The sequence below is a fragment of the Micrasema longulum genome, unplaced genomic scaffold (assembly GCF_059751315.1).
Source record: "Micrasema longulum isolate JH-2025_06_02 unplaced genomic scaffold, ASM5975131v1 h1tg002081l, whole genome shotgun sequence".
In the NCBI taxonomy this organism is placed as follows: domain Eukaryota; kingdom Metazoa; phylum Arthropoda; class Insecta; order Trichoptera; family Brachycentridae; genus Micrasema; species Micrasema longulum.
This window is the reverse complement of record NW_028279248.1, coordinates 53,395-67,456: the sequence shown is the minus strand read 5'-3', so window position 1 is coordinate 67,456 and position 14,062 is coordinate 53,395. Positions and strand designations below refer to the sequence as shown.

Genomic DNA, 14,062 nt, shown 5'->3' with positions numbered 1-14,062 from the left:
TTTGATAAACTCTGCGTCAGATGTGCGTAGTAATAAGTTTTTACATAAATAATTTTAGTGTGCCTACTAACACAAACGAAATTCGTGTGTTGATTTGATTCTCCGACAGCCGCTAACACATTCAAAAAGGATTATTAAACATTCAAACTCACTTTGGATAGTCGGAAAATAATTACAGCTAGAAAATTAAATTTTTAAACTTTCTTTCATATGTTTGTATCATATTTGCTAATCTAATTATTTTTTTTTATATATCTCACACAAAATTTTGTCTCTTTTACAGCTTTTTTTTTATTCCAACCATAATTCTAAACACTGTTCTACCTTTTATTTCTTTCTATAGTATTTTTTTTATTTTTTGTTGTTCATACACTCATATTTGATAGAACTTCTAGGTATGTAAAAGTCTTCTGGGCGTGAAAAATTGATAAAATAAAAAATATATATATTATTTAAACTTAAATATACGTCTGAATTTGTTGCAACCGAGCGATAAAACTTTTTTAAAGTGGAAATATGCTTACGTTTAAACATCTATACTTCCTCAACTCTTCTATCTGCTGACTTTTAAAATATGTTTTGTTCGTTGTAATATGTTAATATTAACAGCTTTCTAGGAAATTGAATCCAGTCCTTGTTTACAATAATGTGGAAAAATGAAAATAAATGTTGATACCACCATAAATAATAGTTCAGCGCTTTAACTTCAAAAACATTAACAGATGAAATAATTGAAGGAATATAAATGTTAAAATATGGGCAGAATGGTGAATGTTACACAGTGTGTAAAGTGGCCACTGAAACTAGCCAATGACAGGTCATAAGCCCTGTGGATGACTAGACTTCTATATTACCTTCTCTTGATTCCGGTACCTCGAGCATGGTAAGCGAACGCGCCAACCACTACATGAAAAAGTAGGCATGTCTCCCTTCTATTTCCTTTTTCAGGATTTTCACCAGAGAGTAACTTCGGAGTCGAAAACACGTGTTCAGTGATCTGGTTCTACTTTACAGAACTGCGATCCTTATCCACAAGAACACACACATATAAATTCAACATTATTTATTTGTTACATAATTAAATAATAAAAAAAAAAAAAAAGATACATATTTTTTTTGTTTTACTAACTGAGATAGATATGTTCAGTTCTATTCATCAGGAATTGCCACTACCACTATGGCTGTACCATCTGCGTAGCATGTGATGTTAACGACCTTATCTCCCTTAGTTCTAGATTTACTACTTCTTTCCTTCTCGAAAGTTTTTTTAATATGTTTAATAATAATAATAATAATAATGTTTTAGCCTTAGATATTGTTGAGTTATTTTTAATTATAAAGATGCTAAACTTGCTTGATTTTTTTCTTGTTCTTTATATGTGTTTTTTTAATGTTTATATTAGTTAAGTCCTGAATTGAGTTGTAGTACCTTCTAGGAATGTAATCCATATGTAGTATACATTGTATTATATGATTTTAAAATAAATAAAACAAAATAAATTACTAAAAACGTTAGGTAAATTGATCTTCAGAAATACAAACACTACGCAAATAATTTTGGGGAGGAAAAGACAGAGGCCAACACGTCTTCCACGCCCCTCGGATCCCCTCAATGTCTGTTAAAAAATACAGTATCTAAATATTCAATATTTTGTAAATACTAATAATTAAAAAATATTGAAGTTTGAAAAATGTTGATCTTGCTAGGAATCTAATTCAACCCAGGGCTGCTATTCCAAACGCTCTCGCGAGAAACGAAGTATGCGAGATAAAATGTGTGTACCGTTTATAAAATTTGGTCAATTGGTCCAAATAAATTGGTTATGTTTTTTATGATTATTTTTGTTTTTTATTGTTTTTTTTTTTTTTACTTTTTTTTTTGCACCACAACAGGCCAGGAGGCCTTATTACAGTGGTGAATTACATTACAGAGCACCCAGGCTTGAGAAAAATCACATTTTAATTTTTGTGTTCTCACCGGGAATCGAACCCAGAACCTTACGTGCGTGAGTCAAGCGTCTTGACCACTACACCACGGAGGCCGCCGTTAATTATGTTAATGATAACTAGGTTAGTTGGATTAATTAGGTTTTTTTTAAATTCTTATTATTATGTTAACTTTGTTTAATAGCTTATCTTAGGCATGTTTCACATTTTGTAAAATGTTTTTCTCGGCGCGGGAACATTATTCTGTATAAAAAAAGAAATCAAACAATGTAAAAGTATAAATAAATAATGTTCGGAATAGCAACGCAGGTAAGCAAACGCGCCAAACACTACACGACTAGGCGGACTAATCTCTACTAACTACTCAATTTCTTTTTAAAAGATTTTTACCTGAGAGCAGCCATTGAGTTTCAAAACATTTGTTTTTCAAGTTACATTTTTGGTTTTTTATCTACTTTATTGAAACAAGTAATTAAATAACAGAAGTTATTTATATTTTTCATAAACGTATATTTTATTCAGTGGTTGAATTTGTTAAGACCATTTTGAAGGATTTCTATTGCACACCACTTTAATAAAAAGGAAAATTTTAGTTTTAAAAAATATATGAAAAAGCATTGTATTGCGCTCACCAATTATTGCTCTGTGGAATTTATTGTTTTTTTTTATTTTTGCTTCCTTGGAATTGCATTTAATATACTACCTATTTTAGGGTTAAAATGATCATTTTGCCTTCATGCAAATAAGGGTAAGAATAATAAAGGTTTATCAGCATCCCTTAGCCTGAATTCACTTGTAAATATAACTTTTACTACTCTTTTTAAATAAATATTTTATTTCCACCTCATCGGGAATTGAACCCAGGACTTTTTATGTAGTATAGTAATGAATAAAAGTATTAATAATATCATTTTTGTTATTGAACTAAATTATTTGTTGTGTCAACGCGTAAACAATCAATTTCAGTAATGTTTCCATAAATATTTATTTGCGTCCTTAACAATGATTAATTATGTAAACAACTGTTAATAGCCGCTATTGAATGATTTTGTGTCAAATGAAGTAATATTGTTTTAATGTATTTTCCGGATATTTTTTATGTCCAAGCGGTTGAAGAATACAGTTCTGTATGAGAAATAGAACCAGATCTCTGAACGGGTGTTTTCGACTCGTTGGGTGCACTCAGATAAAAGTCCTGGATAAAAAAATCTAGCAAGATAAGTCGATTTCGTTGTGATTGGCACGTTCGTCTTCTATTTTTGAGGTCATGGGTTCGATTCCTAACAGGGTTCACGTGAAATAATCATTTTAATTATTGTTCAAACATTAGTATTTTAGGTTAAACTGCATACAAATGTGCGCACAATACAGCCAAATTTTTGAAAACCGAGAGGAAGTTATAAAAAATGAAGCTACTGCCGAAAAATACATTGACTTTCTAAAGACCATAGTTACAAAAATGAAAAAAAATAATGAAGGAATTGACTCAGACTCGTGAAAAATAACTATTGTGCAAAATATATATACCAGGAAAAAAAGCTTTGTATGCATAAGCAAAGCAATGAATAACGGGAACAAGAGGGAGAAAAAAAAAACATTAGTATTTCACTGTTCATAGATTGGCACTCGAAGCGTAAGACACCTTCCCTTCTTGTAACAGAAGATAAAAATACGATCCATTTGTCATAAAAATACCGTGCCCTGTGCACCACTAGGTGATGAAAGGGGAATGATGATGATAATAATATTTAGCGGGTCGTTCAGAAAACTCGATAAATTGAACATAAAACTGAGTGCGTATGTCATTATGTCATGTGTTCATATATATCATATATGATTGCTATAAATATAGGTGATATGTAACACGTTTCTTCTGTAAATAGTAAACTTTTCTGAACGCAATTAGAATCCTACTTTACCGACGCTTTTCCGTCCAACAGACGCCATAGTAGAGAATCGATAAGGCTGCCTTCCCGTGACGTCGACCACACGCGGACGGAGCCGGAAGAAACCGAACAGGGCCGAACCTGTCAGATGTCAAATCTGACATTCGTGAAAAAGCGGTGAAAACTCAAGTTTTAACGGATAATTACTTATCTATCACTTTTCAAAACTTAAAAACATTACTAAATAAGTTATGGCGATGTGTTTAATAGTGAAATTATACATATTTACTCGTATTTGATACAGCTTTATTTTTGTGAGGTTAAGACCAAATGTCAAAGTTGCGGGTCGCGTTATATGTGGTCATGTACGAAATATCGTAGTTATAATGTTAATGTGTCGGCTCTATCGTTTTTCCCCGTTCATTTAGCAGTGTTTTCTTAAGAATAATTTAGGTTTTATATAAGTCTATTGCGAAATCAAAAGATTTATTTCGGCGAAAGTGAATGATATTTGATATTGTGTTTGTGATAGTTATTGACGTTGTTTATGTACCTATTACCTACCTGTTATCGACAGCGAACGGATGTTGGTTATAAATAATTTTCAAATAGCGGTAATTTTTAATCCACTTATTAATTTTAACGTGAAGCTATGAAAAGTGTATATTTTTGTTTTGTGCTTAAAAATGCATTAATTTTATTATTTTTTAAACCGATCGTTTAATGCACGCATCTAAATCTTAACGGTTGGCGGTTGATAATTAGGTTATAAAAACGTCAAAGCAGTTAAAATAAATAAATGTCAATTAAAGTGTAAAGTACGCAATGCGGCCATATTTTATCTGTAAATCTAGGCCGGGACCTCGAATTTCATAACAATTCGTCCGATTCTGAGAGTAATAAGATCTGTGCATTTAGATCGAGTTGAACGATAATCCTGGAAGGTTGAATATTTTATATTTTCCCATCAAATAGTGACTGATATCGCGTCTCCGGTGTGAAGAGAAGGGGGCGGGGAAATGATTATTACTTTATCAGGTTGGGTATCGCATATCGCCGATTAATGGCGGGAGGAACAGAATACAGCTTTATCAGAGAATCGCTTTCTAAACGGGTTCGATCGAGCCATTTTGCGATGAAGACATTAACGCCTATCAAGACATAACTTCAATAAACAAGGCGTACTTGCCTACTTCTTATACAATACACATTCTTTTTATACAGCCGCAACTCTATCGTGTACTTATCTTAATTGTAATATTTGTAACGTTTAAACTTACAGGACGCTTAAAGTGACCCGACAGTTCTTACAAAAAAATAATGTTTTTAAAGCGTTTTATCTAATTATTTCATAGCGTAATATAATGAAAAAAAATCATTTGAACCGAGTGCATATTTAAGGCTCATTAATAAATTGAATGAAGTCTTTAGTTTTCAGTTTCAAGTGATTCGATCGTTATCTGTTCGGGACTGTTGTCATTTGTTTTGTAAATAGAGGGGAGTTTCCGAGTTTCACAGAGGGCGTAACTCTATCAAATAATGTGCAGTATACCTTTTAATAATTTTAAATAACCTTTTATACAACGCAAGTTAGTAAATATTAAATTTACGTGAAACAGAAAAACGGTCAAACAACAACGTCTTCCAACCAGCCTCCTATAAAAAATTACTCTCATAATGCAGATTTCTCAACTTTAAATAACAAAGCAAGACAATTTTTATAGCAATATCGAATAATACAAATAAACTCTTTAAAAATATAATAGACCTAAAAACGGCCACCATATACATTAATGAGGCCAAAAAATGCGAAAAATTCTTACGAGGGAGTCATCTAATTGTCCAAAAAAGTCCTATAGTCGACTAATTGTCACAAAAAGATCACAAAGTTTGTTAAAATAACTAAATATCTAAGACGCATCCCGTAAAGGTTTATTAAATATTTATAGTTTGTTTTAGAAGATACGTCGAGCTGGCATTTTTACAAAAATCCAAGAAGCTAAAAGTTCTAAAAAAAGGTCACTAAAAATAGCTAAAGTTACTCAAAAAGAAGACGAAAATACATTGAAAGGTAGTTTAATACCTAGGAAGCGTCTCGTAAAAGATGACCAAATTATCCTAGAAGATACATAAGTGACCCAAAAGAAAACAGGATCCCTTAAAAGGGAGTTCAATATCTTAGAAGCATCCAAAAAGGATCTGTAAGTTGTCTTAGAAGACACATCGATCTGACAGTCAGTAAAACGACCGATTATGGATCCAAGGGTTGTGATGGGCGGTTAGCTGGGAAGGGGGGCGGGAGATGAGCGGGGGGCGGCCCCGCGCCCCCGCCGCCCGGCAGGAAGGGCTTCTCCTAGACCAGCCCATACCGCTTGCTTCAAACACACAGGTAATTATTATTTATTAGTTTATAAACGGTACTACCCTTAATTTATATATATTAGAACAATTTTAAACATAAATTTCATGCTCAATCATTTATAAATAATATAACGGAAAGTGTACAATTTAGGCATTTTAAATTATACTGATGGTTCTTGACAAAAACTGTATTTTATTACTTAATATTTGTCATATTGTCATTTTTTGATACAACTCAATTGTTAACGAATTTGATAAAAATATTGATAAAATTCCTTTCCATTATCATGTTTACTCACTTACGCTCGCTTTTCGTTTAGTAGGCATCACCAATCCTGAGCCCTGAAGATGCTTACTTGTGCGAAAGCGCTCGTTGGTCAATGAACAAAGTAACAAAACTTAACCAATGAATTTTACCATAATTTTTATTAAAACCGTTAGTAATTTTTGTTTGTATTAAATAGTAAAATACGTAAATATAAGTACGAAAATTTAAATATGATTTACTTGTTTAAAAATTAGTGATTAAAATTGTCATTGATAAGCACTGAAAAGTTAAAAGATGAAATCAATAATTTAAAATAATTTATAAGTAAAAAAATCAGAATGAAAAAAAAAATATTTTGGGGTCAGAAATCAAAACGACAAAGATTTTTATTAATTTATTTTTATAAATTTTATGTATTAGAAAAATGACTTTTTTTTATCGCATCTCGTTAAATATATATTATTTAGTCTATCCCACATATTTATTTTATTAATTTATTTTAAATAAATTACAGGTCTCTTATTTTATTTTTACATATTTTTCAAAGAAAGTAAATTGAAATATGAAATAAACGGAAAAAACAACTTAAAAATAATTACAATTTCAAACCAAAAGTCTTGACCTACCAAACATTAGTAATTTGAATGAATAAAACCAATTACTGTTCGCTGAAATACGTTCCAGAGTATTGTTAAAGATTAGTCGTAGCAAAATAAGGTCTAAATATTTGGCAGTTACTATTGTTGCTGTTCGGTATGCGAATGTTGACTTCAAGTATTTTATGTAATAAAATAATGTTGGAATCTTCGATAATTCTGATTTGTTAATACACCGGAACCTCTTTTTACATTGGTGACAAGTTCCACACAGTACTGTGTAAAAAGTCTACTAGAAAAGAACAATAGTGCATAGTTAGAGACAAGAATAATCTTACGAAATTACTATTCGAAGGATTAGAAATTTAATGAACTAATTGATTTTTCCGCTATTCCATAGGTAGTAGAGACTGGCGATTTGGGTACAAATATAAATGTATGAAAATAATTGGGGTTTAAAAATAAGAGTTTAATTAAAAAGTACAACATGATAACAAAAAACTTCATTCGTAAGAAAGATGAATCATTATCACTATCATGTTATATGCCTAGTAAGTAAAAAAACGACGTAGAGAATTCCTAAAACGAATGATATGATAATTATATTAAATCCTATTACGCATTGTTAAATAATGATCAATTTTAATTATTGACTCTGTGCACTGTGTTATTTTAAAACTAAAAAAATGTAAAAATAGGCTCCGGTTTATATTACATTTTATTAATCTTTTACAATCCAATACATAAATTAACATTGATATTACTTTTGTTGGGTTAGCCTTTATTGTACATAGTAAATATATATACGTAATAATATTATGAGGCAAAGCTTTGATGTATTTACCATTTAAATCACATTAAAAAACTCGTTATTAACCACCCCTTCTACTTTTAAAATTTATAATCTTGACTAGATCTGTTTTCCGTCTTTTTGAAACATTCACATCTCTCACTGTATACTGGTATTCTAGTCAAACATGTACAGAGTACTTAATAATATATAATCCATCTTCTCATAATACGGTTGTCGCGTTTAAAATACAGTTACTTAATTTAACTTCTCAATAAAAATTACGGGCGATAGTAAATTATTATATGTTGATAAATGAATGGCGAACCCCGTGGTGAAATGGGTAAGACACTTGCTTTACGCATGAAGGATTATGAGTTCGATTGCTCGAGAGATCACAATAATAATTTTTACATTCTGTGCTGTAAATTACCACTGTATTTTAGCCTCTTGTCTGAAAAGTTAAAAAAACAATGTTTAGGTTCATGCACTGGAGATAGTGTTTTTCAGATCAGCCAATGTCATGTCTTTTTCTTTTCTCTTGCATTTTTAATAGATTCGCTCATAAAGGACGGTTCGATAAACTGAAAGCGCCCACGCGATTGAATCTGGTTTGCATAGGTCATTCTCGTATCCGTAGTATAATAGACACATTATCAGTCATATGGTTTATTAATATTAGCTTCTATAATAAATAATTAACTCTATTCAATTTAATTTCTTTGTAATACACACAGTTTCAAACAACGAAATTTAAGTTTAGTAGCTGCGATTTTAAACTTATAATATTAGAAATTAAACACTCATTAGAATCTCCTGAATATTTTATTTTATTTTTACAAATATAAAAAATATAAAAACAAAATATTTCGTGACAGTTGTTTTGCCTTGTTAGGGCATTTTCAAACGAATATGAAGATTAGATGGATTGAATGTCCTTATATAGTTAAATAATAGAAATTCAAATATAAATACCTAAATTCCCCATTACCTATTAAACACTTAGCCTCGCCCTTAATCATTGGTTTTTCTCTCAACAACAAACCATTACGCCGTTTCCCCGTAAGGGTAGGCAGAGAGGATAGAACGCCATATCACTCTATCTTTGCATACAGATATCGCTCCTAATACATTCATACATCTTCTCATGCACGCGCGCCGATTATTCCGACTTTTGACATGTCCATCTTCAAGTATTTGTTGGATTTGGTCATGTCATGTCTTTTTCGGTCTACCTCTATTTCTGCATCCATCAACATTCGCATTGTAAATATTCTTAGCCGTTCTTTCGCTGTCCATTCGTTCTACATGTCCAAACCAGCGCAGAACTCTTTTCTTGATTTTGTCGATAATGCTTGTCTCAGCCATACATAAGGTACGGATCTCAACATTTGTGCATCTATAGTACATAGTTTTACCACACATTCGCCTGAGAGATCGCATTTCGACAGCATTCAGCCTACTTTCATCCCTGTTTTTCCAAGTCCATACTTCGATCCCTCAATTATGATTAATGTACATGCTATGGTTCATAAGATTATTTTTATTTTCTATTTAAGAACCTTGAATTGTTTAACTATATAAGGACATTCAATTCATCTAATCTTCACATTCGTTTGAAAATGCCCTAACAAGGCGAAACAATTGTCACGAATTTTTTTTTTTTATATTAGTAAAAATAAAATAATGTTAACATATTACAACAGAGATGAACAACATTTAAGAGAAGGTAATATAGAAGTCTAGGCATCTACAGGGCTTATGACCTGTCAATGACTGGTTTAAGTGGCTACTTTACACACTGTGTAACATTCACCATTCTGCCCATATTTGAACATTTATATTCCTTCAATTCTTTCATCTCTTGATGTTTGTGAAGTTAAAGAGCTGAAACCTTTATTTATGCGAGTGAGATTCATCTAATTGAATTATTTCACCTGCATACTAGGCAACGCCTGAAAATGTTATTTTTTCAATTTCTATACTTCTTCATGGACCAGGTAATTTATCAACAATTTTTGAATCCAGTTCTTGTCTACAAAAATTTGGACAAACTCAAAATATTGTTGATAAAATAAAGTGTTTAGTAGACTCAAATCAGTGTTTAATTTCTAATATTATAAGTTTAAATATAGAGTTCTACAAAATAAACACCAAATCAATCAATAAGTTACAATTTTCTTGAATTTTTCTATATATCCGTGTTCTACTGAGGCCGGGTTATTTGATCGTCAGTAATAGCTAAACGTCAAAAATTGTGGTAAAAGTTTTGAAAAATATTAGTTTTGTCACGCAAAAAATATTTTGTTTTTAAAATTGTTTCAATTATCAAGACCTAAATACTTGTGACATATCAACAACAAAAAAAATACCAAAAATATCTACAGAATTAAATAAAGATAATTTTTATTATTTATAAATATTTACAATGTTTATTTATTTAGCTTGTAAATTTAGCATATTTTTTTTCATAAATGTACTTAAGTACCCAAAAAAACTGTAACTTGATATTAATAATTAAAATTAATATAGGTAAATAACTTAAATTTAATTCTACACACTGTATTATTTATATAGTGTTAAACAAAGCATTTTGATCGAAAAGTGGAGACGCTTCTAGCTTTTTTCAGACTTCTGGTAACTCATTAAACGTTTTCAAACTTAAAGGTTGTTTTGTTCCAATCAGTCTCACCTTATAAAGCCTGAAGTCACCTCCAATCCCATACGTGTAGAAATCTTTATTATATTTAATGCCTTTCAACATGTATCCTAGTCTGTTTTTTAACTTTTCTATGAAATGAATGTCCTACTTATAAATATGAAATTCTGCCAATGCACCCAATTACTAAACACTAGTTGATAAAATTCAAAGGCACAAATCAGCAATATTTGATTTCAGGTGACTATTAAATTTTTAGATTTTTCGCTCGCACTAAACTTGTAATATGAAGGTATCTGACTGATAAACTGAACGATCAACATGGAAACATTTTTTTTAAATGCCTTTTCTCTGCAATTTTTTACAGTACCTGGACTGTCACGTTTGTAAGATCATAATATCATTTGTTTTAAGTTTGTTAATTTAAAATAAAGTATTCCTGTTGAAAAAATCAACTACGTAAAAAGTCCCTTAATTGACATATTTAAGATTTAGAGGATCAAAGGATTACACATTTGTTTTTTTAATGAAAGTAATTTGTTATGATTTCCTAGAATACGTAAACTTTAAAATACCATCCTAGTTTACTGGCAACAATATTTTGTTTTGCCACCTACCAAAAAAATCTAACTTTCAAACTGTCAAATAGCGCGTATTTTTTAAAGTCGGTCAATGCATACACGATCAATTAGAATATTTTCCATTCGCGTATCACACTCCATGCGAAGGGTAGTTCTACCCGCCCGCCTAATTCGTGCTTATCGACGGGATGAGTAGTAACACCCGCTACGCTGGCTCCACTTTAAAGGCGGGAACGGTAGATTTGCTTAATAATTTCCTCTGTAGTATTTTATGTCGACTCTTCAAGATGCTCCAAATTACACAGATACATCTATAAAAAGTAAAATACGCTGTTATGGAAGATATTTATTTACGTGCACATACTCTTGCACATCTCTTATGAGAAACAATGAGTTGATAAATTATATCCGTCTTCTTTTCACTTATTATTTTTATGTGATTAGTGAGCAGAAAAACAACATTATCTTATTGTATTTCTTATGATATGGAAAGTTGTTTGTTCGGCGTTCTGCGGATGCGAATAAAGACAAATACTTGCATATTTTATGACGTGTTATGTATATATATTTGACTTCTATTCCTTGCAATATGTTGGTAAAATCATGAATTAGTTAATTAAAACATAATTTTGTAATATTGCTCTCCGCTTTAACATTCTTAATTTCTTATAATTACAAGTATTAACGTTTTAGTACAATTTACCCTTAACTTATATCCCGTTTTTAATAATTGCATCCTTTTAATTAAATAAGCATTTATTTAAATCAAAACAGCGTTTAAAAATGTGGCCCGTCAATTTTGTTTTTGCAAAATTATAATTATCTTGGCACCTAACAAAAATGTATTACACCTCCAATGGTAGCAATTAATAACTCAATACATCCATATCTACAATTTGTTGAGTACGTCATATTTAATGGCAAATTATACTAAAATTAATTATCCCTAATATGTATATATATTTCATTGTTCAGTGGTTTGACTTAATCTACGTTATCTTAACAATATATTTTAGTACCTGGAATTCGTCATGTACATTTAACCATAATTATTAAACTTTTAGTATATTGGTGGGCTTGGTTAGGCAATGACATGCATGTTCAAATAAGTGCAACAAGGAAATATCACATAAACGTATAAAAATATGTGAAATGTATCTAGAAAAATAAACTATATTTTCTGAATCAATATAAATATTTATTTATTAATATACACGGCGCGCAGTGCCTTACAAATATACATACTTAAAATTATATAAAACTTTAATGTAATGTGAAAAATATAAAAATCAAATTGATAAGTATTATGTTACATACATACTTTAAAACAGCAGTTTCGTATTAAGAACATACGAGCATACTCGTACTTAAATATTTTTAAAAAATAACTAAATGATGCGTGCATATAAAATTTTAAAAATAAAATTTAATTTTATATTTTTTTCTTTAAGAGGTACAAAATATAAGTATAACAATGACAATAAAATTATTACAAAAAAATGTTATAATAACAATTAAAGTAATTAAAAAATTGAGTATACGCGTAAATATGGTATACAATAGTACCCAAACAAAAGTAAACATAGAAAAAACTATAATCTAACAAATGTAAATTACCGTCCACTATCTTTGAAATGATTAAATAGAGTTGATTTATATAAACAATACTTTATGTTAAAAATATCAGCAACGTCGGAATAGTAATTGCCGAGTCCATGGAGACGATTTAGAATAGCATTATATGAGTATACTGTTCGCGAATTGTTGCAACTAAACAGAGGTACTCGACGAGTCCTTCGTCCAGGTACCTTGAAGTTAATGAGTGCTAATAGATTTGGGCAGTTCCATGTAAAGTTAACAATCTTAAATAAATTCAGTAAATATTGTGGGAAAATGTTTTCATTTATTATTTTTAAATTAAAAATGATTGATCTTGACACTCGTGACGTCAAGATTCAGTTTCGTCTACAATATTTGATATAATATAGGACGATCTCTTCATACGAAATACGTAGAGGAATAAATATATAAACAAATAAATTAATAATAACAAAACTTCAAACTTTAATGCGAATCGTGACGTATAAGGGGCGGTGTTATGCAATGAAGCGTTTTGGCGAGAATTCAAAATTACTAATAAGTAAGAAAATAAATGTTTTTTTTTGCCCGAAAGTATTTCATAGATCCCTAATAATTTAATTTTAAAAAAAGGTGATATTTCCCTACTATTCTACAATTTTACTAAACTTATTTTTTTATTATAATAAGGTATGGGTAATCTAAAATAATTGTTTTTTTTATAAAAATGAATCGAATGCTGTAAAAAAAAACATTTGCGTTCTTATAATTTACCCGAAATGCCATTTTCTTTGGTCGAATTGCGGCAGAATGGTGTTCAAACCTTGAACCTTCTTATACTGAGTCCGCGACACCACCCACGGGAATATAAACCGTCTTTATGTTACGTGGAAATGAGTGGCCGTTTTTTTGTAATCGGATTTTGATGATAAAGTGTAGTTATTTTGCAATGTTAGTATAATATACGTGTAGACTAAAATACAGTTATCTAACAAATTAAGTACCGTAACCCGGGGTGACTCTGCGCCATAATTAGCAATGATCGTGAATATTGAAATATCCTGCCAATGTATCAAGAATAAAATAAAATTCACATATTTAAATGGAAGAAAAATGTATCTTTTTTATATTTATGGAGTAAAATTTAAAAAAATACAACAAAAAAAAAACTAAATTTGTGCGAAGTATCCTAAATAGTGGGAATACTTTGCGCCGAATTACAAAATCAAAATAAATAATGTTTTGGCGAAATGTTTAGTTTGTGTCAAAGCATTTTCTATAAAAAGTGAGCGCATTCAATAATGTCATTGCAATAATACCATTAAAAGATAAGTATCTCGTTGACAAACTATCATAGACAACCAACAACAGGGTAGTTAGGGTAAAAAAATATTTT

At 30.3% G+C, this 14,062-nt stretch overlaps 1 protein-coding gene across 1 annotated transcript in view; it reads left to right on the top strand.

Moving 5' to 3' along the window:
• Nucleotides 1-3,914: 3,914 nt before the first annotated feature.
• Nucleotides 3,915-14,062, top strand: part of LOC148273092 (uncharacterized) — a gene marked incomplete at its 3' end in the record, with an annotated part of 56,506 nt that continues 46,358 nt past the window's right edge. The window contains exons 1-2 of the mRNA XM_088239155.1: nt 3,915-4,447; nt 5,793-6,222. Coding sequence (XP_088095281.1) covers nt 6,136-6,222 — 87 coding nt within the window. The remainder of the gene's footprint in view (nt 4,448-5,792; nt 6,223-14,062) is intronic.